This window comes from Silurus aristotelis, assembly GCF_946808225.1.
Source record: "Silurus aristotelis genome assembly, chromosome: 7".
Lineage (NCBI taxonomy): Eukaryota > Metazoa > Chordata > Actinopteri > Siluriformes > Siluridae > Silurus > Silurus aristotelis.
In genome coordinates, this window is record NC_139580.1 from 28,638,141 (window position 1) to 28,661,186 (window position 23,046).

The 23,046-nt window shown below is 37.4% G+C and overlaps 1 protein-coding gene and 1 long non-coding RNA gene across 2 annotated transcripts in view; both read right to left on the reverse strand.

Moving 5' to 3' along the window:
* The window catches only part of mybpc1 (myosin binding protein C1), a 42,710-nt gene that overhangs the window by 1,886 nt on the left and 17,778 nt on the right, over positions 1-23,046 (reverse strand). The window contains exons 11-29 of the mRNA XM_083546559.1: positions 22,150-22,313; positions 21,935-22,067; positions 20,446-20,570; positions 20,252-20,357; positions 20,006-20,172; positions 19,730-19,895; positions 19,528-19,634; positions 19,206-19,342; positions 16,794-16,953; positions 14,721-14,825; positions 14,381-14,569; positions 13,290-13,424; positions 12,290-12,457; positions 10,916-11,004; positions 10,640-10,835; positions 10,394-10,533; positions 10,127-10,286; positions 8,613-8,749; positions 5,582-5,768 (exon numbers count right to left, since the gene is read on the reverse strand). Of these exons, the coding sequence (XP_083402685.1) occupies positions 5,582-5,768; positions 8,613-8,749; positions 10,127-10,286; positions 10,394-10,533; positions 10,640-10,835; positions 10,916-11,004; positions 12,290-12,457; positions 13,290-13,424; positions 14,381-14,569; positions 14,721-14,825; positions 16,794-16,953; positions 19,206-19,342; positions 19,528-19,634; positions 19,730-19,895; positions 20,006-20,172; positions 20,252-20,357; positions 20,446-20,570; positions 21,935-22,067; positions 22,150-22,313 (2,771 nt within the window). The remainder of the gene's footprint in view (positions 1-5,581; positions 5,769-8,612; positions 8,750-10,126; positions 10,287-10,393; positions 10,534-10,639; positions 10,836-10,915; positions 11,005-12,289; positions 12,458-13,289; positions 13,425-14,380; positions 14,570-14,720; positions 14,826-16,793; positions 16,954-19,205; positions 19,343-19,527; positions 19,635-19,729; positions 19,896-20,005; positions 20,173-20,251; positions 20,358-20,445; positions 20,571-21,934; positions 22,068-22,149; positions 22,314-23,046) is intronic.
* Positions 4,133-4,790, reverse strand: LOC310728750. The gene is made up of 2 exons (XR_014534321.1): positions 4,656-4,790; positions 4,133-4,619 (listed from the first exon to the last, which is right to left on the reverse strand). It is a non-coding gene; the product is annotated as an uncharacterized lncRNA (long non-coding RNA).

Genomic DNA, 23,046 nt, shown 5'->3' on the forward strand with positions numbered 1-23,046 from the left:
TGTAGTGTAATGTAGTGTAGTGTGGTGTAGTGTAGTGTGGTCCTGTAGTGTAGTGTAGTGTAGTGTAGTGTAGTGTAATGTAGTGTAGTATAATGTAATGTAGTGTAGTGTAATGTAATGTAATGTAATGTAGTGTAGTGTAGTGTAATGTAATGTAGTGTAATGTAGTGTAATGTAGTGTCGTACTGTAGTGTAGTGTAGTGTACTGTAGTGTAATGTTGTGTAGTATAATGTAATGTAGTGTAGTGTAGTGTAGTGTAGTGTAATGTAGTGTAGTACTGTAGTGTAATTTAGTGTAGTGTAGTGTAATGTAGTGTAGTACTGTAGTGTAATTTAGTGTAGTGTACTGTAGTGTACTGTAGTGTAGTATAATGTAATGTAGTGTAGTGTAATGTAGTGTAGTACTGTAGTGTAATTTAGTGTAGTGTAGTGTATTGTAGTGTACTGAAGTGTAATGTAGTGTAGTGTAGTGTAGTGTAATGTAGTGTAGTACTGTAGTGTAATTTAGTGTAGTGTAGTGTATTGTAGTGTACTGAAGTGTAATGTAGTGTAGTGTAGTGTAATGTAGTGTAGTACTGTAGTGTAATTTAGTGTAGTGTAGTGTAATGTAGTGTAGTGTGGTCCTGTAGTGTAGTGTAGTTTAATGTAGTGTAATGTAATGTAGTATTTATTATTGTGTAATTTAATATAGTGCTGTATACAGTAGTTTAGTATGATATAGTGTAGTATGGTGAATTAGAGTGTAATTTATTATTGTGTAGTGGGGTACAGTGTTGTGAAGTGTAGTGCAGTGTACTATAGTGCTGTATCATATAGTGTAGGGTGTTTTTAGACAGTGTAGTGTAATGTAGTGTAGTATAGAGTTGTATTATATAGTGTATTTTAGTGTAGTATAGTATTATGTAATGTAGTATAGTGTAGTGCAGTATAGCATTGTGTAGTGAAGGGTAGTGTCACCTAGAATAGTGCATTACAGCATAGTGTAGTGTAGTATCATGTAGTGTAGGTGAATTGCTTTGTTGTATAACTGTATAGTATAGTGTATAGTATGGACTAGTGTTACCTAGTGTAGCGTTATAGTGAAGTAATTCGTAGTGTAGTGTTGTACTCTGTAACTAAGTAGTGTAATATAGTGTAGTGTAGTGTTTTATAGTGTAGTGAAGTAACGTGTAATGCAGCGCTGCGTAGTGGTGTAGTGTTGTACTGTGTAGTGAAGTGTAGTGTAGTGAAATATTTTGTAGTGTAGTACTGTGTAGTGTAGTGTAGTGTAGTGTAGTGAAATATTTTTTAGTGTAGTACTGTGTAGTGTAGTGTAGTACTGTGTAGTGTAGTCAAGTGTAGTGTAGTACAGTGAAGTATGGTGTAGTGTAGTGTATTGTAGTAGAGTATATTTTAGAGTAGTGTAGTATAGTAAAAGTATAGTGTAGTAAAGTATAGTGTCGTGTAGTGTATTGTAGTGAAGTACAGTACAGCGTAGTGTAGTAAAGTATAGTTTAGTGTAGTACTGTATAGTGTTGTTAAGTGAAGTGTAGTGTAGTATAGTTTAGTGTAGTGTAGTAAAGTATAGTTTAGTGTAGTATAGTGTAGTGTAGTATAGTATAGTTTAGTGTAGTACAGCGTAGTGTAGTAAAGTATAGTTTAGTGTATTACTGTACAGTGTTGTAAAGTGTAGTGTAGTATAGTTTAGTGTAGTACAGTGTAGTGTAGTAAAGTAAAGTGTAGTATAGTGTAGTGTAGTGTAGTGTAGTGTAGTGTAGTAAGTATAGTTTAGTGTAGTACTGTGTAGTGTAGTATAGTGTAGTGTAGTGAAGTATAGTTTTGTGTATTACTGTATAGTGTTGTAAAGTGAAGTGTAGTGTAATATAGTTTGGTGTAGTATAGTGTAGTGTAGTAAAGTGAAGTGTAGTATAGTGTAGTGTAGTAAAGTATAGTTTAGTGTAGTACTGTGTAGTGTAGTATAGTGTAGTGTAGTGAAGTATAGTTTAGTGTAGTGCTTTATAGTTAAGAATTGTGTAGTTTAGTACTGTATAATGCAGAAAGGTAGTTTAGTGTAGTATTGTGTAGTAAAGTAGGGTGTGTAGTATTGTGTGGTGTAGTGTAGTTATGTGTAGTGTAGTGTGGTGTAGTGTGTGGACAGTGTCCAAAATGCACCTTTTACCTTTTATCAAGGAAATAAATGTAAAAAAGGGAAAGAAAGGCGTCAGTTCAAAAGCAGGCACTACACAAATCTGTGAGTACAGTAACATCTCCTAGAGTAATTTTATAGCAGTATACCACATGTGCTTGCTCTAAAATGGCTAATGCATCAGTTAAGTCAGTTAAATGCAATATACAGAACAAAAATCCTGCCTAGAACTCTGTGGTTGCAAAAAAGTGGTGACAAACTGACCACTGCTGACTCAGACTGAGAGGAGGAAGTTACTCACCCTCTGTTTGGAATATTACATGTGGTCACAAACACAGTTACCATGAAACAGGGATCATGCAAGCAGCACACTGGCATATCAGAGACACTTGCACTGGTTTTTTAGATACAAAGAAAAGCGTGCTCACACAACAGCTTAGCACGGCGGTGGAAATGCATGCGGAAGGAACCAGGAAAACAGTTTCAGGTACAGAGTGAACACGACTGATGAACAGAACCAATGCTAATTGCACTCGCACCATGACGACAACATGAAACGTTAGGTCTGCAGATCGTGGCCAAATCAGCAAAAGCGGGATTAGTAAGAGATGCAGAATGAATATTATAAATAAGCTTCATATGCCCGAAACCATATGAAAGCTTACCTTACATAAGAACAACACATTCACTATTCCTGAGTGATGACTGGGGAGAAAAGAGAAGAGGGGGTTAAACCCTAAGTGAGGGAGTTATGTGTGTGTCAGGCTGCATCACTGACTTAGTCATTACAGACTGAACATGGAGGATTAACACACAGTGATCTGCTGTAAAGGGAAAAAAACTAAGCGCTATGAGAGTCTGGCACACGTTTATTTGTATATTTTATAAACTGATGACGTTTTCTAAAACCAAACCTAAAAGCAGGGTGAGAACTATGAGTGTGCCATGCTCTCGCTCGTCTAGTGAACACAGAGAGCGTTCCGCTTTAAAAGATACTGATTATAAGCAGAACTCAACTCTCGTCTCTGACGTAAGAGCAGAAATGTTTTGTTAACAGGGGAACTGATTCGAAAAAATGTACACTGTGAAGCCCAGCTATGGAAATCTGCAAGTAAAAAGCAGCAGTTATTTTCCCATGATGACAAAAAGAACTGTAAATGAGAACCAAGACTGAACATCATCATCATCATCAAAGCACGACAATCCTTTATCCGAAAGTATTGGAACAGCAAAAGTCAATTCTATTGTTTTTATATATAGGACATTTGGCAGTTAAAGGATAAATATATGAGACAACAGATCAGAATTTCTGCTATGAGCTATCTGATATTTACATAAAAATTTTTACATTTACATAAATCTTTTAAAGTGAATAATGTTAACCAACAAAAAACTAAACAGCTGTCTTACGGAGAAAAGTAAAAAAAAAAAAAAAAAGACGGAAAATCGGTCAGATCTATTGTACAAGCATTGGTACCCAATAAATCACTGGCATAGTAACAACCAAAAAAGATCAGCCAAGAAAAAACACTAGTTGATTCCAGAAACATGATAGAAATCTAAAGAAAGGCCAAAAAAAAAAAAAAAAAAACGATCTGGTATGTCAACTCCAACCTCTTCCAGGGCAGAGGTAAAGGTATAATAATACACCATTCAAAGAACACTTCAAGAGCAGAAATATGGAAATTCACGAAGAAATTTAGGGAAACAAGATGAACCTATACCAAAGTAATTTAAAGGACGAAGCAAGGGATATTACGCATTATAAGTGTTATTCACTTTAACCCTAAACGCCGATCAGCCATAACATTGCAACCATTGTCAGGTGGCATTTATAGCATTAAATATCTTGTTATAATGCCACCAATCACATGGGTGGGATTTATTATATACTCAGTACTTATAAATATATAATAGGGGTTCATGGTTCGTTACGTACCACCGTTTTTAAATCATTGTTTGGTTCACTTTCTGTACAGTTAGGAGGAAGAAATGCAAAACATATAATTGCTTGCTGTTTTTTTATTCATTTTATTTAATAAAGCAGTTTATTATTTTTTACATTTGTGAATATCAACAGTTCATATTTTTAAAACAATGTTAAATAAAATGCCTGTTTGGATTAAATAATATAAAAAAATATTGTATTGTATTGTATATTGTATTAAAAATAATATATGTGTAAAAAAAAAGAGAATACATCAGTGAAATATACTTTTTTATTATATTGATTAAACTGATTAAATAAAATTTAATTAATGGAAACATTCAGTAAAATTGTTTAAATTTGTTAGACACCGTTTGGGTAAAACAGATGTGTATATGTGTGTTTGTTATTTTGTGTGTGTATGTATGTTTTACATTTAATATTTAATTTTCTAAAGATATGTTCTACTTAACTGTACTACTTATTTCAGCATACTTTAACAAATGTTTTCATTCCTTCCAGCCTTCATTTATTCACTCACTCGAAATGCAGAATTGTCAAATTTTTCTACTATAAAATGCAAAAGCATCCATTTTGCAAGACCGTCGTAAAAAAAAGACATTCTAGCAACTGCCGTCAGAAAAACTGCACAAAAATAGGTGTAACAAACTTGTAGCATCAAACTCAAAAAGACTTGAGGCTGTAATTGGTGCCGAAGGAGCTTCGACCGAGTATTGAGCAAAGGCTGTGAATATTTGTGTACAATTTTTAGAAATTTGCAAAGATTTCAAACAAACTTTCACGTTGTCATAATGGGGTATTGTTTGCAGAATCTTTAGGAAAAGAAAAATTTCATTTTAATCCATTTTGGAACAAAATGGGGAAAACGATTTTCACTGTTTACTGTCATAAGCATACCTTGTACCTTGGATACACTTTTTTTTCTCATATATATCTTTTATATCTTTTATATAGTTTATACTTTATTTATCTGCCTTCTTTTTCTTTCTCCCCATCCTATTCCCTCATGCCGGACCATCGTAAAAAGCATTTCACTGCATGTCGTACTCTGTATGTATGTGTATGTGACAAATAAAATTTGATTTGAAGTGAAGCGCTTACTTTTCGGATGCACTGTAATCTAATCTAATCTAATTAAATTTAATCTGATCTAATATCAGGCAGGTGGTTTTAATGTTATGGCTAAATGGTGTATTTTCCAACACTATTGCTCGCCTATAAATTGGGTGGTCTGCCACCAAAGGTGCCATGTTCTAAGTAACATGTAAATATCAGGAGAAAAAAACAGACATTCTGATCGGTTCTTGTCTTTTCCGTCTCATATTCAACTATCATGAGCAAACACGTATAAAATGGCCTTCCAATACCTTTACAGGGGACTGTGTTTAGTACTCCTGTTATAATCACACGCAAATGTGAAGAACCTGAATGAACATGAGATGAGACACAATTGCTAAGATACAGTGGACTGCTCAATGCAGGTAAATTGCACCGAAAGCCAGACTGACCTTTCACCTCCAGTTTGCACTCCACCTGGGCCTCGCCGAGGTCATTGATAGCCTTGCAGGTGTACATGGCTCCGTCGAACGGGCTGGGCTTCCGGATCTCCAACGTGCACACACCTTGGCTGCTGAACATGCGGTAGCGTGGGTCATCGATGATGGGGATCTTATTCTTCATCCAGATCACTTTGGGCTTTATGAGAGAACAGAAGGAACATATCTCAAAAACATCAACATATGTAAAATACGTGAAGGCGTATTGTGTGATAATGCCGTCATAATTTGCTCAACCAAGTTATAATATTAGGTAGTATTGCTGCTTCAGAGCTTCAGGCATTCTGGAGTGCAGGTTGCTCTCTGTGTAGAGTTCCTGTGCATGTTCATCTCATGTCTATGTGGGTTTGTTTGCGGATCTTTGAAAAGTTTAATAAAGGTATTAATGTTTACATTGTGAAAACATGGATTATTCTAGGCATTGATTCTGCTGGATATGTGTGAAGACATGGATTCTTCTAGCAGTTCAGAGAGGAAAACCTGGATTCTTCTGGTCAAGTGAAGACATGGATTCTTCTAGCAGTTCAGAGACCCTTAGCTTGCTGGTTTAGTGGTGCAGGAGCAATGATTTTGCTTGTATTTTGCTGTATTATATGGATTATCACACTAAACTATTACTTTTATACGGTTACAAAAAAATTAACAGAAAAATGGTCAAGACCATCAAGCAAAATGCAGGATAGTTGGTCTTTGGTTTTTTTTAATGGTCACGTTGGCATTCTTCATCTTCAGACTGAAACACTGAAACTAACTTTTTTACATTTGACACAATTATCAGCTGCAAAACTCATGAACTTCATCACATGAACAACCTCAATTAAAAAAAATCTTAACTCCTCATATACAACTGAGAAAAAAAGAAAAGAAAGTCGGGACAAACTCCTTAACCCTGAGTTCAATGATAGACATCAGGCATCCCCCAGATATGTATGTTAGGTCATTCTGCTGATTTTCACCTCAATTATTAAAAAAATATTACTCAGTCGACCCATATAAAAGTCTTAGAATGAGAAAAGAACACATCAGGAATACGCTGTGTGGTCATCAAGTCCATTTCAAGCTTATCTAGCTAGTAAACAGCGTCTCTACCCGATCTGCATCCACTGATGCAAATGCTAAATTATTCCTTCGCATAATCCCATCAGACAAGAACACAATCTCCAAGGAAAGGTAGGCCCTTGCTTTTTTATGGCGAGAACAAAAACAGGAACGGTGCAGCGGTAAGCGTTTAAATTTTTAAATTTGGTCTCCAGCTTGCGTGACGATTTATTCTTAGCTTGTTTTATGTCTGTTGTGAATGACAGCTATCAAATTGAATTTAACGGCAGAACAAAAATAAATTGTAATGAACGCAAAATACTAATCTAAGATATTATATAAGAATATACAGTATATACTAAACAATGTGTATGTAGCTCACAGTCATGTGGTGGAACATGAGACTCTTGACCTCTTCTGTATATTGGTATAAAAATAATACCGATCATAAATTCAACTATCCACAGGGTTCCAATGATTTGTCATCGACTCATGGGCACCTGGTGTGACTTGTAATGAAAAATAGATGATGTGCATCTCTATAACTGATGCCGATTCACATCTCGATGCATAACCGATACGAATACATACGAAGCAGCTACTGATGCGATACGATATACCCTATTACGACACAGTGTGACTCGATTTCCATTCGATTCAATGGAAAAAATATGATGCTATGCAATTCAATATAGTAAAGATAATCCGCTTTTATTACTTTGGTTGCGACGGACAGCAAATTATCAAATTACTTCAAGACTTCTAACGCATGCATACTTTTGTAGTGCAAAAGGAAAAAGATCAAAGTTGTTCTTTTCCTGTTCTGTCTCCAGGAAGTTACAGCTCTACCTCTGCCATGTTAATCTGTGTTCTATGTGACGCTCAGGACACGCCTCAGTCTCCGTAGTGTTGTGACATGTCATATTCAAGTAGCAGCAGCGGTGCTGAGAGAATGAGCTTCAGCGAGGAGAAATTTATCTCTGTATCAAATATTGGTCACAAGTTATTGGTCACTTTTTAAGTAATAAAAGTAAAGCGCATCCATAAATAGTTATATAGAAATACATCATTTTTTGTAAATGTCGTCTTAAAAACGATGCATCACTATGCAAATAGCACCTTGTATCTGATGCACACTTTTTTATGCCGATGTACCGATGTAAGCACTAACTACAACAAAAACCTGGGGATGGTTCCACATCAACTAAAGTGCCATGAAGTTACTAAGCAACTTAAGAACTTTAAGGATGAATTTGGACTGTAATTAATATCAACAATTTACTACAATGTGTTCAGGACCACAGTTCTTTATTTAGGCGTCCATCATTGAACAGCACCTCAACAGTGATGTGTAATGAATGAAAATTCGGTGTCACCCAGATGAGTATATGTTCCCTTTTGGAGTCTCTTTCCTCTCAAGGTTTCTTCCTCATGCCATTTCAGGGAGTTTTTTTTTCTTGACACAGTCACCACTGACTCACTCATAAGGGATCAACTTACAATTATGAGGAACAAACTTAAAGACACTAAACTCATACATTCCTTTTTAACCACTTCATCTGTGTAAAAAGCTGCTCTGATACAATATCCAGTGCTCAAAAAATAGAAATGGAATTGAATTAAATCTCCACAACCAAACTCCAAAATATAGTGGAACATCTTCAACAACAGCAAGTATTGACCACATGTTGGAAAGCAAACACCAATCATTTGCTCAGATGTCCACAAACTTTTGGCCTAACAAAAAAAAAAAAAAAAAAAAACTTGTCTGACCAAATATCAAATAATTTCGTGTTCATTTTAGCAAATAAAAGAGCATCTTTCCAGAGTAATAGCTGCTTTAAGTTAAAATAATATGAAGTTTGTAGCATTAATGACCCGTGTGCAGCCGTTTAGTGCTGAAATTCTGTTATTAATCACAGAGCTGCACTCATCTCTCACATACCCGCGGGTTGGCCCGGACGCTGCAGTTCAGAGACGCGTTGTACCCGGCGACCGCGAAGGTGTTAATGAGGGGCTGGGTGAACTTGGGTGCCTCTGCGAAGTCGTAGCAGATGTACTCTGGGTTCTTCATGTTCATGCCTGAGAAAGAGGGACAGGAGGCAGAAGAGGGAGAGGAGGAGGAAGAAAAGAGGGAATATGGAGTATGGGAGTGTGCATGATACGGGCCAAGCACTGTATCATGGGGGAATTTCCCTTATGTGATGAAGAGACAACACGGGTTTGGGTTCTCATTATCTTATTCAAAGCAAGTGTGCAATATTATATTCATTACTTTTTAGTCGGGCAAAAAAAAAAAAAAGAACAGCTTCTTGACCTTCTTACAAATATATTATAATAATTTTTGGCCAAATAAGCAGCAGAAATTATGAGAATGAAGTTTCCTATAATATAAATGTATTATAGTGTTTCCTATTATAAAATTATAATGTATATAAAAAAAAAAAAAAAAAAAAATATATATATATATATATATATATATATATATATATATATATATATATATATATATATATATAAAAAATATTTTTATATATAAGGTGGAGGAGTGGAAGAGGATCCCAGCAACAACCTGTGCATATTATATTATTATATCATATAAATTAGATAATTAATATATTTTAATATATCATATCAAGAGATTAGATTAACTGAAAGCTTTGTGAATAATTTTTAATATTTATAATATATTTTAGGTATGTGGTTTAATAAATACAGAAAATAATAAATAAAACAGTAGACATCTGTATGATGCATTTTAGTAATGAGAATAGTTTTGTGTGTGTGTGTGTGTGTGTGTGTGTGTGTGTGTGTGTGTGTGTGTGTGTGTGTGTGTGTGTGTGTGTGTTTTAACTCGGAGTATAGGTGTATAGTACTTGCTTTTTTATGTAATATTACTCACAGTTAAGTTCCTTGAACAATGAGGAGGAGAGATATTTTTTTCAGGACAAAACACATAACATGTTATAGAAAAGGTTTACCTGGATACACCATATAGGCAAAAGTTTGTGGACACCCACACTCTCTTGGGAAGATGTTCCAATAGATTTTTTTGAAGATTTGCGCTCCTTCAGTCACAACACTGTTTGTAAAGTCAGGTCGGATGTAGTTGAGATAAGGAAGCCTGGGGTGCAGTCAGCATTTACATTCATCCCAACAGGGATTGAGCTCTATCGCAGAAGATCTTCCGCATCTTCCAAACCCATGGAAGGCATATCTTCATGGAGCTGGCTTGGTTTGTGAGTCTCCTAGCTCAAGTGAAGGGAAAATGTCATATTCCTGCATTCAATTGTGTTTTTATACAATTGTATGACATTGTGGTGAAGAAGCACGTACGGGTGGAAGAGTTGGGTGTCCAAATACTTTTGACCACATAAGTGTAAGCAGGTCAAAGTCACCTAAAACTGAAAGTGTAGGAAATCGACATTAATTCGTTCACCTGAGTGAGTTGGAACTTACCCTCCTTCACGATGACTGCGGTGTCTTTTGTGACTGTGGCGTTCTCGCTCAGGCCCACCATATTCTCAGAGAAGATCCTGAAGTAGTACTCGTTGCCCACCACCAGCTCGCTGATAGTGATACATGTGCGGTGGTAGTGCTCCACGCAGGTGTACCACTCCTGTAGACACAAGATCTTAAACTCATTTGAGGAGACTGCAAAGCACCGGAGAAAGAATTCACTGAGACTGGGTTGTGATAGAAAAAAAAAAAACGTATATACAGTACCATGGTCTTTTTATCCGCCTTCTGAATGGTGTATCCTGTTATGGGCGCATTGCCGCTATCCTTGGGTGGTGTCCAGTCCAGAGCAACGTTCTCCCCCCAGACCTCCTCAATTCGAACACATTGTGGAGGACCAGGAAGGTCTGAACAAGAGACAGTTAAAACAGAACACTTTAAAATGGATCCAGATTCAATTAATATATCTAATATTTCCAGACTCTTGGAGTATTACAGAAGCTGATTGCTAACCCACGATCTGGATGTCCAGGATGGCAGTATCGACAAGTTTTTCCACCTGGACAGCCATCTTATATTTCCCAGAGTGCTTGCGTTCAGCTTTGCGGATGAAGATGATGCTGTCGCAGTCCGAGTTGCGGATGTTGACCTGCGTTTGTTCGATACCCTCATCGTCCTTCAGCCAGGTGATCTTTGGTCGGGGTTTGCCCTGGAAGAAACATTAAAATTACATTCAGAAATTTATTTTTTATAACTGTCATTTCTGTACATTACTGATCATTGGCTTACCATGAACGGCACTACGATGTTAACTTGTTCTCCGACCTTACGCATGTACGTCTGCTTCAAGTGGCGAGGGACACGGATCTTTGGGGGCTCTGCAAGACAAAGGATTCATTTTATAAACCTTAAATAAATTTTTATGCATTTAAATCAGGGGTTCTTGAACTTTTTTTTCTTTCGGGCTACTTAATTTGTTGTTTCTTTAATGGGGGGGCCAAAGTGACTAGCAGTTTTTTTTTTTATTGTGGAGATTGTATTATGATTTTAAAAGTATTAGTCGATTAGTTTTCTGCATCGTACAGACAAATGAGCATTACTTTGATATTTCGCCTATTAAAAAAGCATTATTACAATCATTATGACGTTTTTTTTTCATATTCAATGCTACTTAATTCAAAACATTTGCTTATGCACATGGTTGGTGGGGGAATCGAACAAATAATTAGGCTACGCTAATAATGAGGTCAACCGATAGTCGATTTTACTGATATTGAAAGCTAGGTTGGATCAAACTTGCTCATAACCGATTAATTGAACAAAAGTTTTTAAAATGGACACTGAATAAAAGAAATAGAACAACAAACAGCATGTGGTGTCAGTAATTTACCTCCAGAGGGCGCTCTCATAATGACAGCGTAAAGCAGAAGCCGGAAAAACTATCGGTATGAATTTTTGCTAAGTTCGATAGGTATAGTTAGTTCCAGCAATCGGTGCCTCGACCTCTATTAATAACTAAGGCAAATTTTTGTTTGAGAGCCAACCTTTATTATCAAATTATTAGATGTGTAATATATACAGTAATCCCTAATTTATCGCGGTGGTTACGTTCCAAAACCGCCCTCAATACCTGAAAAACTGCAGTAAACAGACACCACTCCAAAAATGCTATTTTATGATTACAGTACTGTACTGTATTAACATTTTACTTCATTTCATATTAAATAATTAGATTTTTATTGCAAAATTTCCTTATTTCAACTCCATAAAAACAATTCCTAATAAGTTTTTTGGTCTATCGTTCTATCCGTGAAATACCAGGAAAATGAGCCAAACAAATTAGTTATGTGGCAAATGCAATTCTGCCACAAACCGGGGCGTGAAATTTGAACCAAGGTACAGCAGAGGGATTACTTGATTTTCAAAAAATGTCTCTGGAATTGTTCAGAGGACCGTTGTGAATGTGGGGGCGACAGGTAGTTTGAGGACCCCTGATCTAAATCTTCCAATCAAATATCTTGAACCGATGTGACCTGTTTGTGCTTTTCTTTGTGTATGTTTAATTCACAGCAGTGACTTTTGAGGTCAATTATTCCCCAAATAAAAAAAATCTTTGCTTTTATCAAACAAACAAAAAAAGAAGCTGCAGGTGAAGTAGCTCACCAACGACCTCCTTGACTAGGATCGAGTGCTGAGTGGTGCGTGGTAAACTGGCACCCGCTGCGTTAATCGCCTTCACTCGAATGAGGATCTTGGATTCTGGTACAAGTCCTGTGAGGGTGTATTTGGTTTTCTCAGTCAGTTCCTTATTGGCAGGGATCCAGTCATCAGCTGTGGAAATAAAAAAACAGTTTAGTGAATATATAAACACTTTTTTGAGAGTGTTTGCTTAAAAAAGACATCATACCATCACATGATGGTATGATTATTACAGTATCTTAGTGGTTGTGGCATTGGACTCAAATTGAATAGGAATTGGAAGTTCAAATCCCAGCACTGCCAAGTGTAATAATGTAAATATGACATTAGTTCTGTTTTCCGACTTCATTATTCACAATTATCAGTCCTTAATACACCAATCAGCCATATTAGACCACCTGGCTGATATTGTGTTGGTCCCCTATTACTGCCAAAACAATCCTGACCTGTCGAGCATTAACAACATTAATAACACAATCAGTAATTTGTACCAGCCTTCGCTCCCCACGTGCATCAATAAGCCTCGGCCGCCCGAGACCCTGTCGCCGGTTCACCACTGTTCCTTCCTTGGAGCACATTTGATAGATACTGACCACTGCAGACCAGGAACATCCCACAAGAGCTGCAGTTTAGGAGATGCTCTGACCCAGTCGTCTAGACGTCACAATTTGTCAAATTTGCTCAAATACATACACTCGCCCATTTTTCCTGCTTCTAACATCAACTTTGAGGACAAAATGTTCCAGGTGCCATGATGAAGAGATAATCAGGGTTATTCACTTCACCACTCATAATGTTAAAATGTCATAATGTTATGCCTGATCGGTGTATGATGATGATGATGATTTTTTTTACTACAGCTTCATATGATATCATATATAATAAACTATCATCTAGTATAGTGCTGTAGTTCTGGAAATATTTAGTATTTAGTGTTAATGATCATTATGGTAGGGCGTCTTACTTCCTTCGATGCAATACTCCACTTGGTAGCCATCTAACCCGGCGGCACCGATGGTTTCCGGAGGACGCCACTTTACCGTCACGGTCGTGTCTGTCACCTCATCAACCACCAGCATGGTGGGCTCACTAGTGACAGCTTGAAATGAAAAACAGTGAGAGAGACAGAGAGTGAACACAAATGAATTTGCAAATACTCATAGCATACACCATGAACCCAAGTCCTGCTAAACTGCTACTAAAAACAAATCCCTGTGTTATAATAAGCTCCACTCTTCTGGGACGATGTTCCACTAGATTTTTGTGGAGATTCAATCATCCACAAGGGTGTTAGTGAGGTCAGGTACTGATGTAGGTAAGAAAGTGAGGAGGCCTGGGGTGTTCACGTCATTATGTTCAATAGAGTTGGAGCTCTACAGCAGGAGCTCTTCCACTCCAACCCATGGAAAGCAGATCTTCATGGAGCTGGCTTTGTGAATAGGGGCATTGTCATGCTGGAACAGCCTTCAACCGAAAGCAAAATTTCATGCATTGAATCCAAAGATGTTCTGTACAATTGTGTGCCTCTAACTCCAGGGAGAACCACATATGGGTGGAAAAGTCAGGTGTCCTAATACTTTTGTTACCAATAGCTTTGGTTACTGGTTGGCTCTGCTGCACACAAATACACACATAAACATACATATGAGGGGGAGTTATGTATATCTGTCTGGCATGCCCTCTCCTTGGGCTCGGGATGGATCCTGATCTCCTAAACTTTTAATTCTGCCATAATAATGACATGTTTAAAGTCCTGTAAATCTCAGGCTTGCGCTATGCACAGAGTGAGAATAGTTTATATCTCTGGAAAGCAACAGCTGCAAAAGGGTTGTGTGAAGGGCAAGCTCAAATATGGTGATGGTGCCATGGCATATCTGTCACTGTCTCATGTGAAAGGATCTGCTGGGATTGTGAGGTATTGTCTTACATAAAAGGGCTGTGACAGAACCAAGCAGAAGGACTTATAGACAGGTGGAGGCACTGAAGACGTAACGAAGAGAGGTAAGTTGTGAAAGGTGTAAAAGGTCTGAAAGGTGTGAAAGGTGTGGTACTCACCAAGGGGAATAAAGGGTTTGGATGGATCACTCGGCTTGGAAACCCCGATCGAGTTAACAGCAAAAATCCGCACCTCGTACGGCACCCCCTCAATCATCTTCTTAGGCTCGAACGTGGTCTCTTTGCAGAGGTCGAAGTTCAGACGCATCCATCTGGAGCTCTGCTTCTTCTTCCTCTCAATGAAGTATCCTGAAGAACAGAACCGTTCAGGTCAATGCTGGGGTTGAGGAAAATGCCTTTTTCCCAAAAAGTGGTTATGATTGGGATTTGGCTGTAGATACAGTAAATATAGTGTGAAATGGCCACCAATGAAAATAATATGTACAATGTATTTCCTTACCCAGGATTGGAGAACCACCATCATAAATAGGAGGATCCCAGGTCATTGTACACCAGTCACCACCAACTGCAGGGACCAAAGGAGGTCCAGGAGGATCAGGAATATCTAGAACACAGATATAAAAAAAGAAGCATAGAATCTTATTATATTAATCTTAAGTGCATGTGATTTTGACCAACCTGGCAATGAATATAGATGGATCTTTTGCTTTTTAGTTTTATTGTCAGATCACATATTTGCAATGTTGACTTCAACTCATTCGTACATTCGTACATTTACACAGAGTCAGCTACTAAGTGAGTACAACTGTGTCCAAGAACCACCCCAACAGCAAACGCTATTTATAGTGACTCTTATTCATAATAACGTTATGATGTATACACTCACCCTTACCCAGAGCGACTTTTTATATCGTTCATACAACCGAACAGTTGAGGATTAAAAGCATTGTTCAAGGTGCGTAAGTAGAAGCTTGGTAAAGATTTGAACTCAGGACCTGATCAGTCTGATGTCTTAACCAAGGAGCGACGACTTCTCATTTCCTGACATTGTCTTGCCTAGCTTAGTTTGTTTGTTGATGTTTTAGATTCGTCTTCGATTTCTTATTAGAAGGAAATTGTAGAATGGGGCTCAAAATCAATTGTACACTTTTATATGAACAACAACATGCAGAAGATTTCCTCCATATTCAATTAACATTCACAATTAGGACCTGTTGGATCTGTTATAAATATGTATATATTTTTTACTAATCAGATTGAGAAATATTCAGGCATTGTACATCATTTCATTGGCTCTGTACATGTACCTTGCACAATAACAATAAAGGTGAATCTAATCTAATCTAATTATGTTTACAACTAATTGTATGTTATAATTGTAAATGACTAAATATTACTAAAGATTTAAATAATGCAATGTAATGTAAAAATTTTTTAATTTGTATTCAACATAAGGTTGGGGGCGTTTAGTGACTCAATTATTCAAATAAAGGCAGGGAACTAAGCTAAATTACCTGAAACCTGAATCAATCCCCCTTTTTTTTACCATCGTTATGACACAGCGTCTATAGAAACCTCAATATTATAGAGAAACGCAGTAGAACAGAGCACTGCATCACAGACAGGAATCTCATACAGTGAAAATGAATGTCATTACAAATGCAAGAAACCCAATGAACACAATTCAACACGTTAAGAAACCCAATGAACACAATTCAACACGTCTCCTTTCACTGTAGCCACAGCAGCACCGCCCGCATACATCATCTTTAGCAGAAGCATCGATATTAATAACCTCGTAAATGGACTATTTTATTTTCTGTGCATTACGAAGCAGCCTTTTTTGCACAACATTTTATTTACATTTTTGCTACTGTTCACTTTATGTCTCTTTACATCAGGTTTACTGGCGGAGCTATTTTGTATTTTGTGTTTTTTTGTTCGTCTTGTAAATGACCTTGTAGGTCAAAAAATATTATCCACATGAATATATTAGAGCTTGTGCAGTTTGTTACAGATGCGGGTTGTAAGCTCTGACTAGTTTGCTTTCTGACCATCCGATCAAAAGACCGTGAAAATGGTGACGTTACTGTACACCTGCTAGATGGCTACGGTGCTGAAATCTGATTGGAAAGCAACTCTAACTGAAGCAGCGCAAACATGAGAAAAGCTATGAAATGAATAGACTAGACTATTGGGAATAACTGAATACATAATAAAGGACAAACATATATTAAAACATAAGCTAGTGATTCTGATCAAGTTTAGAAGGCCTTGCTGGCCCTGATGGCCTTCCACGGCTCAATAAATATACATAAAGTACTTTGACAGTCCTTTATTTAGTAGGAAACTCCTAAATTGGCTGTCTGCCACTCTTTCCCCATCACTAGTAGCAAAAGCAACTTTATGGTACTCCAACATCCACCTTATCAGCTGATGTTTCATTGAAGAATCCAGATGTTTCAGTAAATATATATATATATATATATATATATATATATATATATATATATATATATATATATATATATATATATATATATATATATATATATATATTCAAAAGTCTTACCTACAACCTTAATCCTGACACTGCCTGTGTCCTCTCCTGCTTCATTCTGCAGGACGATCTTGTAGTTGCCACTGTCCTCTCGCTCGGTGACTTCAATAGTGAGGCAGGTGTGGTCAGAAAATGTCTCTGCACGAACTCGAGTCCCTGTCTCAAGAATGACCTGTACACAGGTATAATGAGATGTTTTATTGATATACCATTATCAATGTTTTATTGATAATGGTACATCTCAACGTACAAAGTCTCAGGAAAGAAGTCTTAGGGCTTTGATAAAACAGAAAAGAGAAGTGCTAGATGTGAAAAAGAGACAAGTACGTGATGCTATTTGGCTATAATCTGACAGAAGAGTCTTTTAAGAATTTAGCCATAAGGAATTAGCCAATATATAATAATAATAATAATAATAATAATAATAATAATAATAATAATAATCATAATAATAATAATCCATCCATCCATTTTCTCCCGCTTATCCGTAATTCGGGTCGCGGGGGCAGCAGTCTAAGCAGGCCCCCGCCTTCGACTGCCGCCCAATCCTCACAGCACCGTCCCTTACGGTCCCTCCTGCAGGTGGTGAGCCCACGGGAAGTAATAATAATAATGATAATACTAAATTTCCCGTGGGCTCACCACTTGCAGGAGGGACCGTAAGGGACGGTGCTGTGAGGATTGGGGAGCAGTCGAAGGCGGGGGCCTGCTTAGACTGCTGCCCCCGTGACCCGAATTACGGATAAGCGGGAGAGAATGAATGAATGAATGAATGATAATACTAAATAATTTTTATTATTATTATAGTAATAAAAATAAATAAATTTCTTTCGGCTTCTCCCGTTAGGGGTCGCCACAGCGGATCCTCCGCACGTTTGATTTGGCACATGTTTTTACGCTGGATGCCCTTCCTAACGCAACCCTCCCCAATTTAACCGGGCTTGGGACCGGCACTGAGAGTGGCTGGGGATGGTTCCCTGACCGGGGATCGAACCCGGGTCGCAGCGGTGAGAGCGCTGCATCTTAACCACTAGACCACCAGGGGAACCTATTATTATTATAGTAATATACTCTTAAAATTTTATAATAATAATGATAGTAATTAAACCATAATATAATACAAATATAATTGTAAGGAAGAAATACAAGAAATTGACAAGATTTCAATAGTTGCCAATGCGCATGGTACATGGACAAGAAGTGCTCATTTAAGTAGAGCACTATTGCTATTGCTATTCGCAAATTCAGGCTGGATTTCATGGTTTGAAGAGTTATGATGATGTTCCAGAAGAAGATGGCATGACTGTATTTGACTATAGGTAGAATTTTCAAGAAAAAAAAAATACTTTAATTGAAGGGTATTCTAATATCCTGCTAAACCATCACTTTTATTAATAAATAATTAAAATCATGCACCTTGCCTTCTTAACCATAATGTTTATTGGGCGCCATGTAAAAATTCAACCCCTTTATAACACTTCATATTGCTCTCATTATCATCATCATAGTCGTCAGCTCCCAGTGGGGTTTAATAGATAACAAGGTTAGCTGACGACTAAGATGACGATAATGAGAGTAATATTAAGTGGATGAAATATAAATTTCAGTCTTTTGAGATTCATTAGCTAAATGAGCTAACTAGCAATTAATTCTTAGCTCGTATGCAACTAAGTGTCAGTGGGATACGAGCAGTGCTAGTAGCAACATAGCTAGTCAGTAACCTAACTATGTTGCGTTAGCTAGTTAGCTAGTTCGTTTCTTGATATAGATTTAAGGTGAGCTATGCTAAGTTTATTAAAGCAATAAATAAGCTGAGTTAGCTAACTTGGAAGCTGAGGTGTCAGTGGCATATGAGCTATGAATTAGCTTGCTAGTTAGCCCATTTAGCTAATGAATCTCAAAACACGTCACAATGACACACTATATGAACAAAAGTTTGTGGACACCTGACTATAAGCTCAGTATGGCATCTCCATTTGCCATTATAATGGGCTCCACTCTTCTGGGAAGACATTCCACTAGATTTTGTAGATATTTGTGCTTATTCAGCTACAGGAGTGTTAGTAAAGTCAGGTACTGATGTAAGTGAGATGAAAAGGGCTAGGGTACAGTCAGCATTCACATTCATTAATATTCAATAGGGTTGGAGCTCTATAGAAGGAGAGCTTTCACATCTTCCAACCCATGTAAAACAAACTTCATGGAGCTGGCTTTGTGCACAGGGGCATTGTCATGCTAGAACAGGTTTGGGTCTCCTAGTTAAAGTGAAGGGAAAACTTAATGCTACCACACCCAAACACTTTTTGTACAATTGTGCGGAAATATTTTAAGAAAGAACCACATATGGCTGGTGATTCAGGTGTCCCAATACATTTATCCATATAGTGTAAGTCTCAATATCACCTTCAGGCTCCCTGCACTAACCCGCTCTCCTTTCATCCACACCACCCTGGGAACAGGCTCGCCGCTTATGGGGACCTCCAAACGCAGCTTGTTACCAGCCACAATTGTGATAGTGTTATCCGGAGCATTAAGAGCATCCAGATGCACTTTAGGGGGATCTGGAATAAAAACCAACAGCAGCATTGTTCATGTTTCCTAAGTTGTTGTCAGTGATAATTTGTAGAAACATCTGCCAGAAACTTCAGTAAACAAGTCTCAGTAACATGATCCTCAGTTAACCTCGGTCTTAAAGTAAAACATTTCATTTTTAAGTATTTTCCCATAAAAAAAAAAAGTTTTCTACCTATTATGTGGACTTTGGCACAAAGGCTTTGTGTGTACCCTTCAGGCACAAAAGTATAATCTCCAGCATCGTGCAGGGTGCTGCTCTCAACTTCCAGCCTATGGGTCCTGTCAGAACAAAAACCAAATGTGTGTGAGTGTGGAAAATGTTTGAATAGTAAATGCTGCTGTGTGCAAGAGTAGAACTCTCTGTGGGACTTTACTTGGCTCTGTGGATGATGTTGATGCGATCGCTGGATTGAATAAGTTGGCCATTTCTATACCAGCGCCCAGGAACATTTATGGGTAAGATCTCACAATGGAGCTTGAGAGGCTGCCCTAAACGGATCGTCATGTCTTGTAAATCTTGTAGAATCTTCAGGGGCTTCACTGTACCGACGTGGAAAAGAGACAGAATAGAGAATTTTTTCTGTAACTGGCTTAATAGCAATTAAACTGGGCCAATATATATTAAGAAATATAGGAATAAATATGCTCACAGTCCACTTGGACATGAGCCTCACTGGTGCCCCCAGTTGCCATGATGGAATAGGTTCCTGTGTCCTCCTTTGTGGCATCATCTATAATCAACCAGTGCTTTGTGCCTTCACTCTTTACACGATATCTTGAACGCACCCCAGTAGGAACCTCCACCCCATTCTTCATCCTGCCACCATGGAAAGTTAGAATGTTTGACATGCTCAACATCTCAACATTTTTTTTTACACAAAGACATCGAAACACACCATTTCACTTGTGCTCCTTCTTCTGACACTTCACACTCGAGCTCGATTCGTTCATTAACCGTAGTCTTCACCGGCTCCAGCTTTTTAACGATGTTCACCGGTAACACTGTGCAAAGAGTCGTTTATCAGTAAACACACTCACGACATGAAAATATGCAAACACATATTGTTAACTAATATGCAAGACAGTTTACCTTTCACAAACAGTTCAGTAGTACATTTCTCATCCCCAGCTACCACTGAATAGGCAGCATCGTCATTCAGCTGACAGTTGTTAATCACCATGATCCTCTGAGTGCCCTTGTGCTCAAAAATAAACCTGTGCACAACATATGAGTCATGTATGGAGAGCTTACACGAAAAAAGCGTGTCATTTTAACAAGTTTAGAATCAACAACCATAAACATGTCAATGACGGGGTTTCGAGTAGCTTCATTGGTGTCTCAATGGCTTTAAACTGATTTATTTCAAGCATGAAAACCTAACATACAGTATATATATATATATATATATATATATATATATATATATATTTATGAATTTATAAATTATGAACAAGAGATGACAATCGGAATGAAAAAGCTTTATTTGGCAACATGGTCTTGTACCACTTTAACCAGCGCTGTTGTAAGTGTTGTAATGATCCCTAGATCTGAATAAAGGACCTTTATACTGTGCTATAACTTTTTTATATGCGTTATACGATAATATTTTTCACACGGGTAATTACATTTTGTAGTTTTTAAATGATTTAAATAAATCAAATTTCTTGAATAATATAGGTAAGTAGGTATGAGTGTGACAAGGATCAAAACTGTCAGTTGAGTCGACGTGCTTATTTCAACACTTACTTCCTATTACTTCAGAGCGAATGAGGTGTCCGAAGTGAGTTGCACCACAGGAGGAAAGAGGTGGAAGTTATAGTGCATTGCAGAAAGGGCCACAGCAAAACAGGTAGAAAAAGGAAAGATAGAAGGACAAAAATATACAAATTTTTAAAGAAATGTCAAATATAGGGTGGCTGTTAAAAACTAAATATCCTGTGACACTTGAAACTGTCCAAAAGGCAAAAAATGCATTTACTCCATAGAGTAACCTCTTGGCAATACAATTAATTCAGTTAAAGTATAGATCCACTTGGTAAAATACTCTAGTGAAAGTAAAAGTGTCAATACAGAATAAAAGGAAAAAGTATTTGTCTTAAAATGTACTTAAGTATCCAAGTACTATGATTTATTGTGGCTATAATGTGCCTATTATAATTATTGCCACAAGACTCTTTGCTTAATCAACTTATGTGAAAAGATTTTAATGTTACTCTTAACCCACCAATCTATTAATAGAATATATTAAAGAGTCAAACACTGATTGATGTCTATTCAAATTCACGAGCATAAAACCTTCTTTTTAACTACTTCACAAAAATGAGGTCACGGTCAAGTAGGTATTGAAATGATACAAGTGATACCAATACCACAATTTCCTATCACAGAACAATTGAAGTGTTTGGTAATACAGTATGTGACTAAATATCAATATGGGACCATATGGGACCTGCAGAACATCAGTTCAGATCAGCCCCCCCACCATCCCCCCCAAGAACTCGTACCACAAATGAAAGACTATTTCTGAAAAAAACAAAACAGAATTCCTTTCATTTGCTCTGAAAAAAATTGGACCTACTTTGGAGTGGGACGAATCTCTTGGCCATTCTTGTACCATTTCAGCTCAACTGTTGGGTCAGCCAGGTCCACAATTAATCGTACCTTCCCTCCTTTGTCCACCTGGTAGGCAGGATCCAACCTCTTGGCAAACGCTACAAGGAATAGTCAATTGATCAAATTTCATTCAATTGAAAAATTCAAGGAATGAATCCACTAGTGAAATCCTTGGAGCACCTTCACTCTTTTTCTCCACTTTTTTCGTCTTCTTTAGCCTTCTCAGCAGACCGCGGAGGTCAGTGATCCCGTACATAAAGGCAATCTTCTCGTACTCATCTGGTCGGGCGTTTTTTAGGATCTCCCACACATCCACCTCAGGTACCTCCTCCTGTTTGTGCTCTCTGATAGCACAAAGCACAGAAATCTGTCTCAGCATTTATTAATATGTTCTCAAGGACCAGGATGCTAATTGATAAGGATGCTAACTGAGAAACTGCTGTTTTGTGATGAAGGTACTTAATAATAACAATTTGGTTTTACTCCATTTTCATTAGATGATACACAAAGAGAAGACTATGAGAAATAGTCTTCTAAGCTTTAAACTGAAATCCTACTGTGCATTTTATATATATATATATATCATTAATGCACAGTAGGAGTGTGTATCTCCATAACTGAGGCCGATGCATAGCCAAAGATATGAAACATATGAAGCAGTAATCAATACGATGCGATACAATTTACCTAATTACCATACTGTGCGATCTGATTTCGATTCGATTCAACAAAAGTTCGATGAAAAAATATGATGCTATGCAATTTAGTATGGTACTAGTATGGTCACTTTTATTACGTTGGTTCAGACAGACAGCCAATCATCAATTTACTTTAATTCACATGCACGCCTTTGAAGTACAAAAGCAAAATAAAACTAGACGTTCTTTTCCTGTTCTGTCTCCAGGAAGATGCAGCTCTACCTCTGCCATGTTAATCTCTATTCTATGTGACTCTCAAAACACGCCTCGGTCTCTGTAGTGCTCTGATACGTCATGTTCACGTAGCAGCAGTGGTGCTGATAGAACGTGCATCTATTAATAATTAGATATAAAATCCTTTTTTTTTTTTTTTTTACTG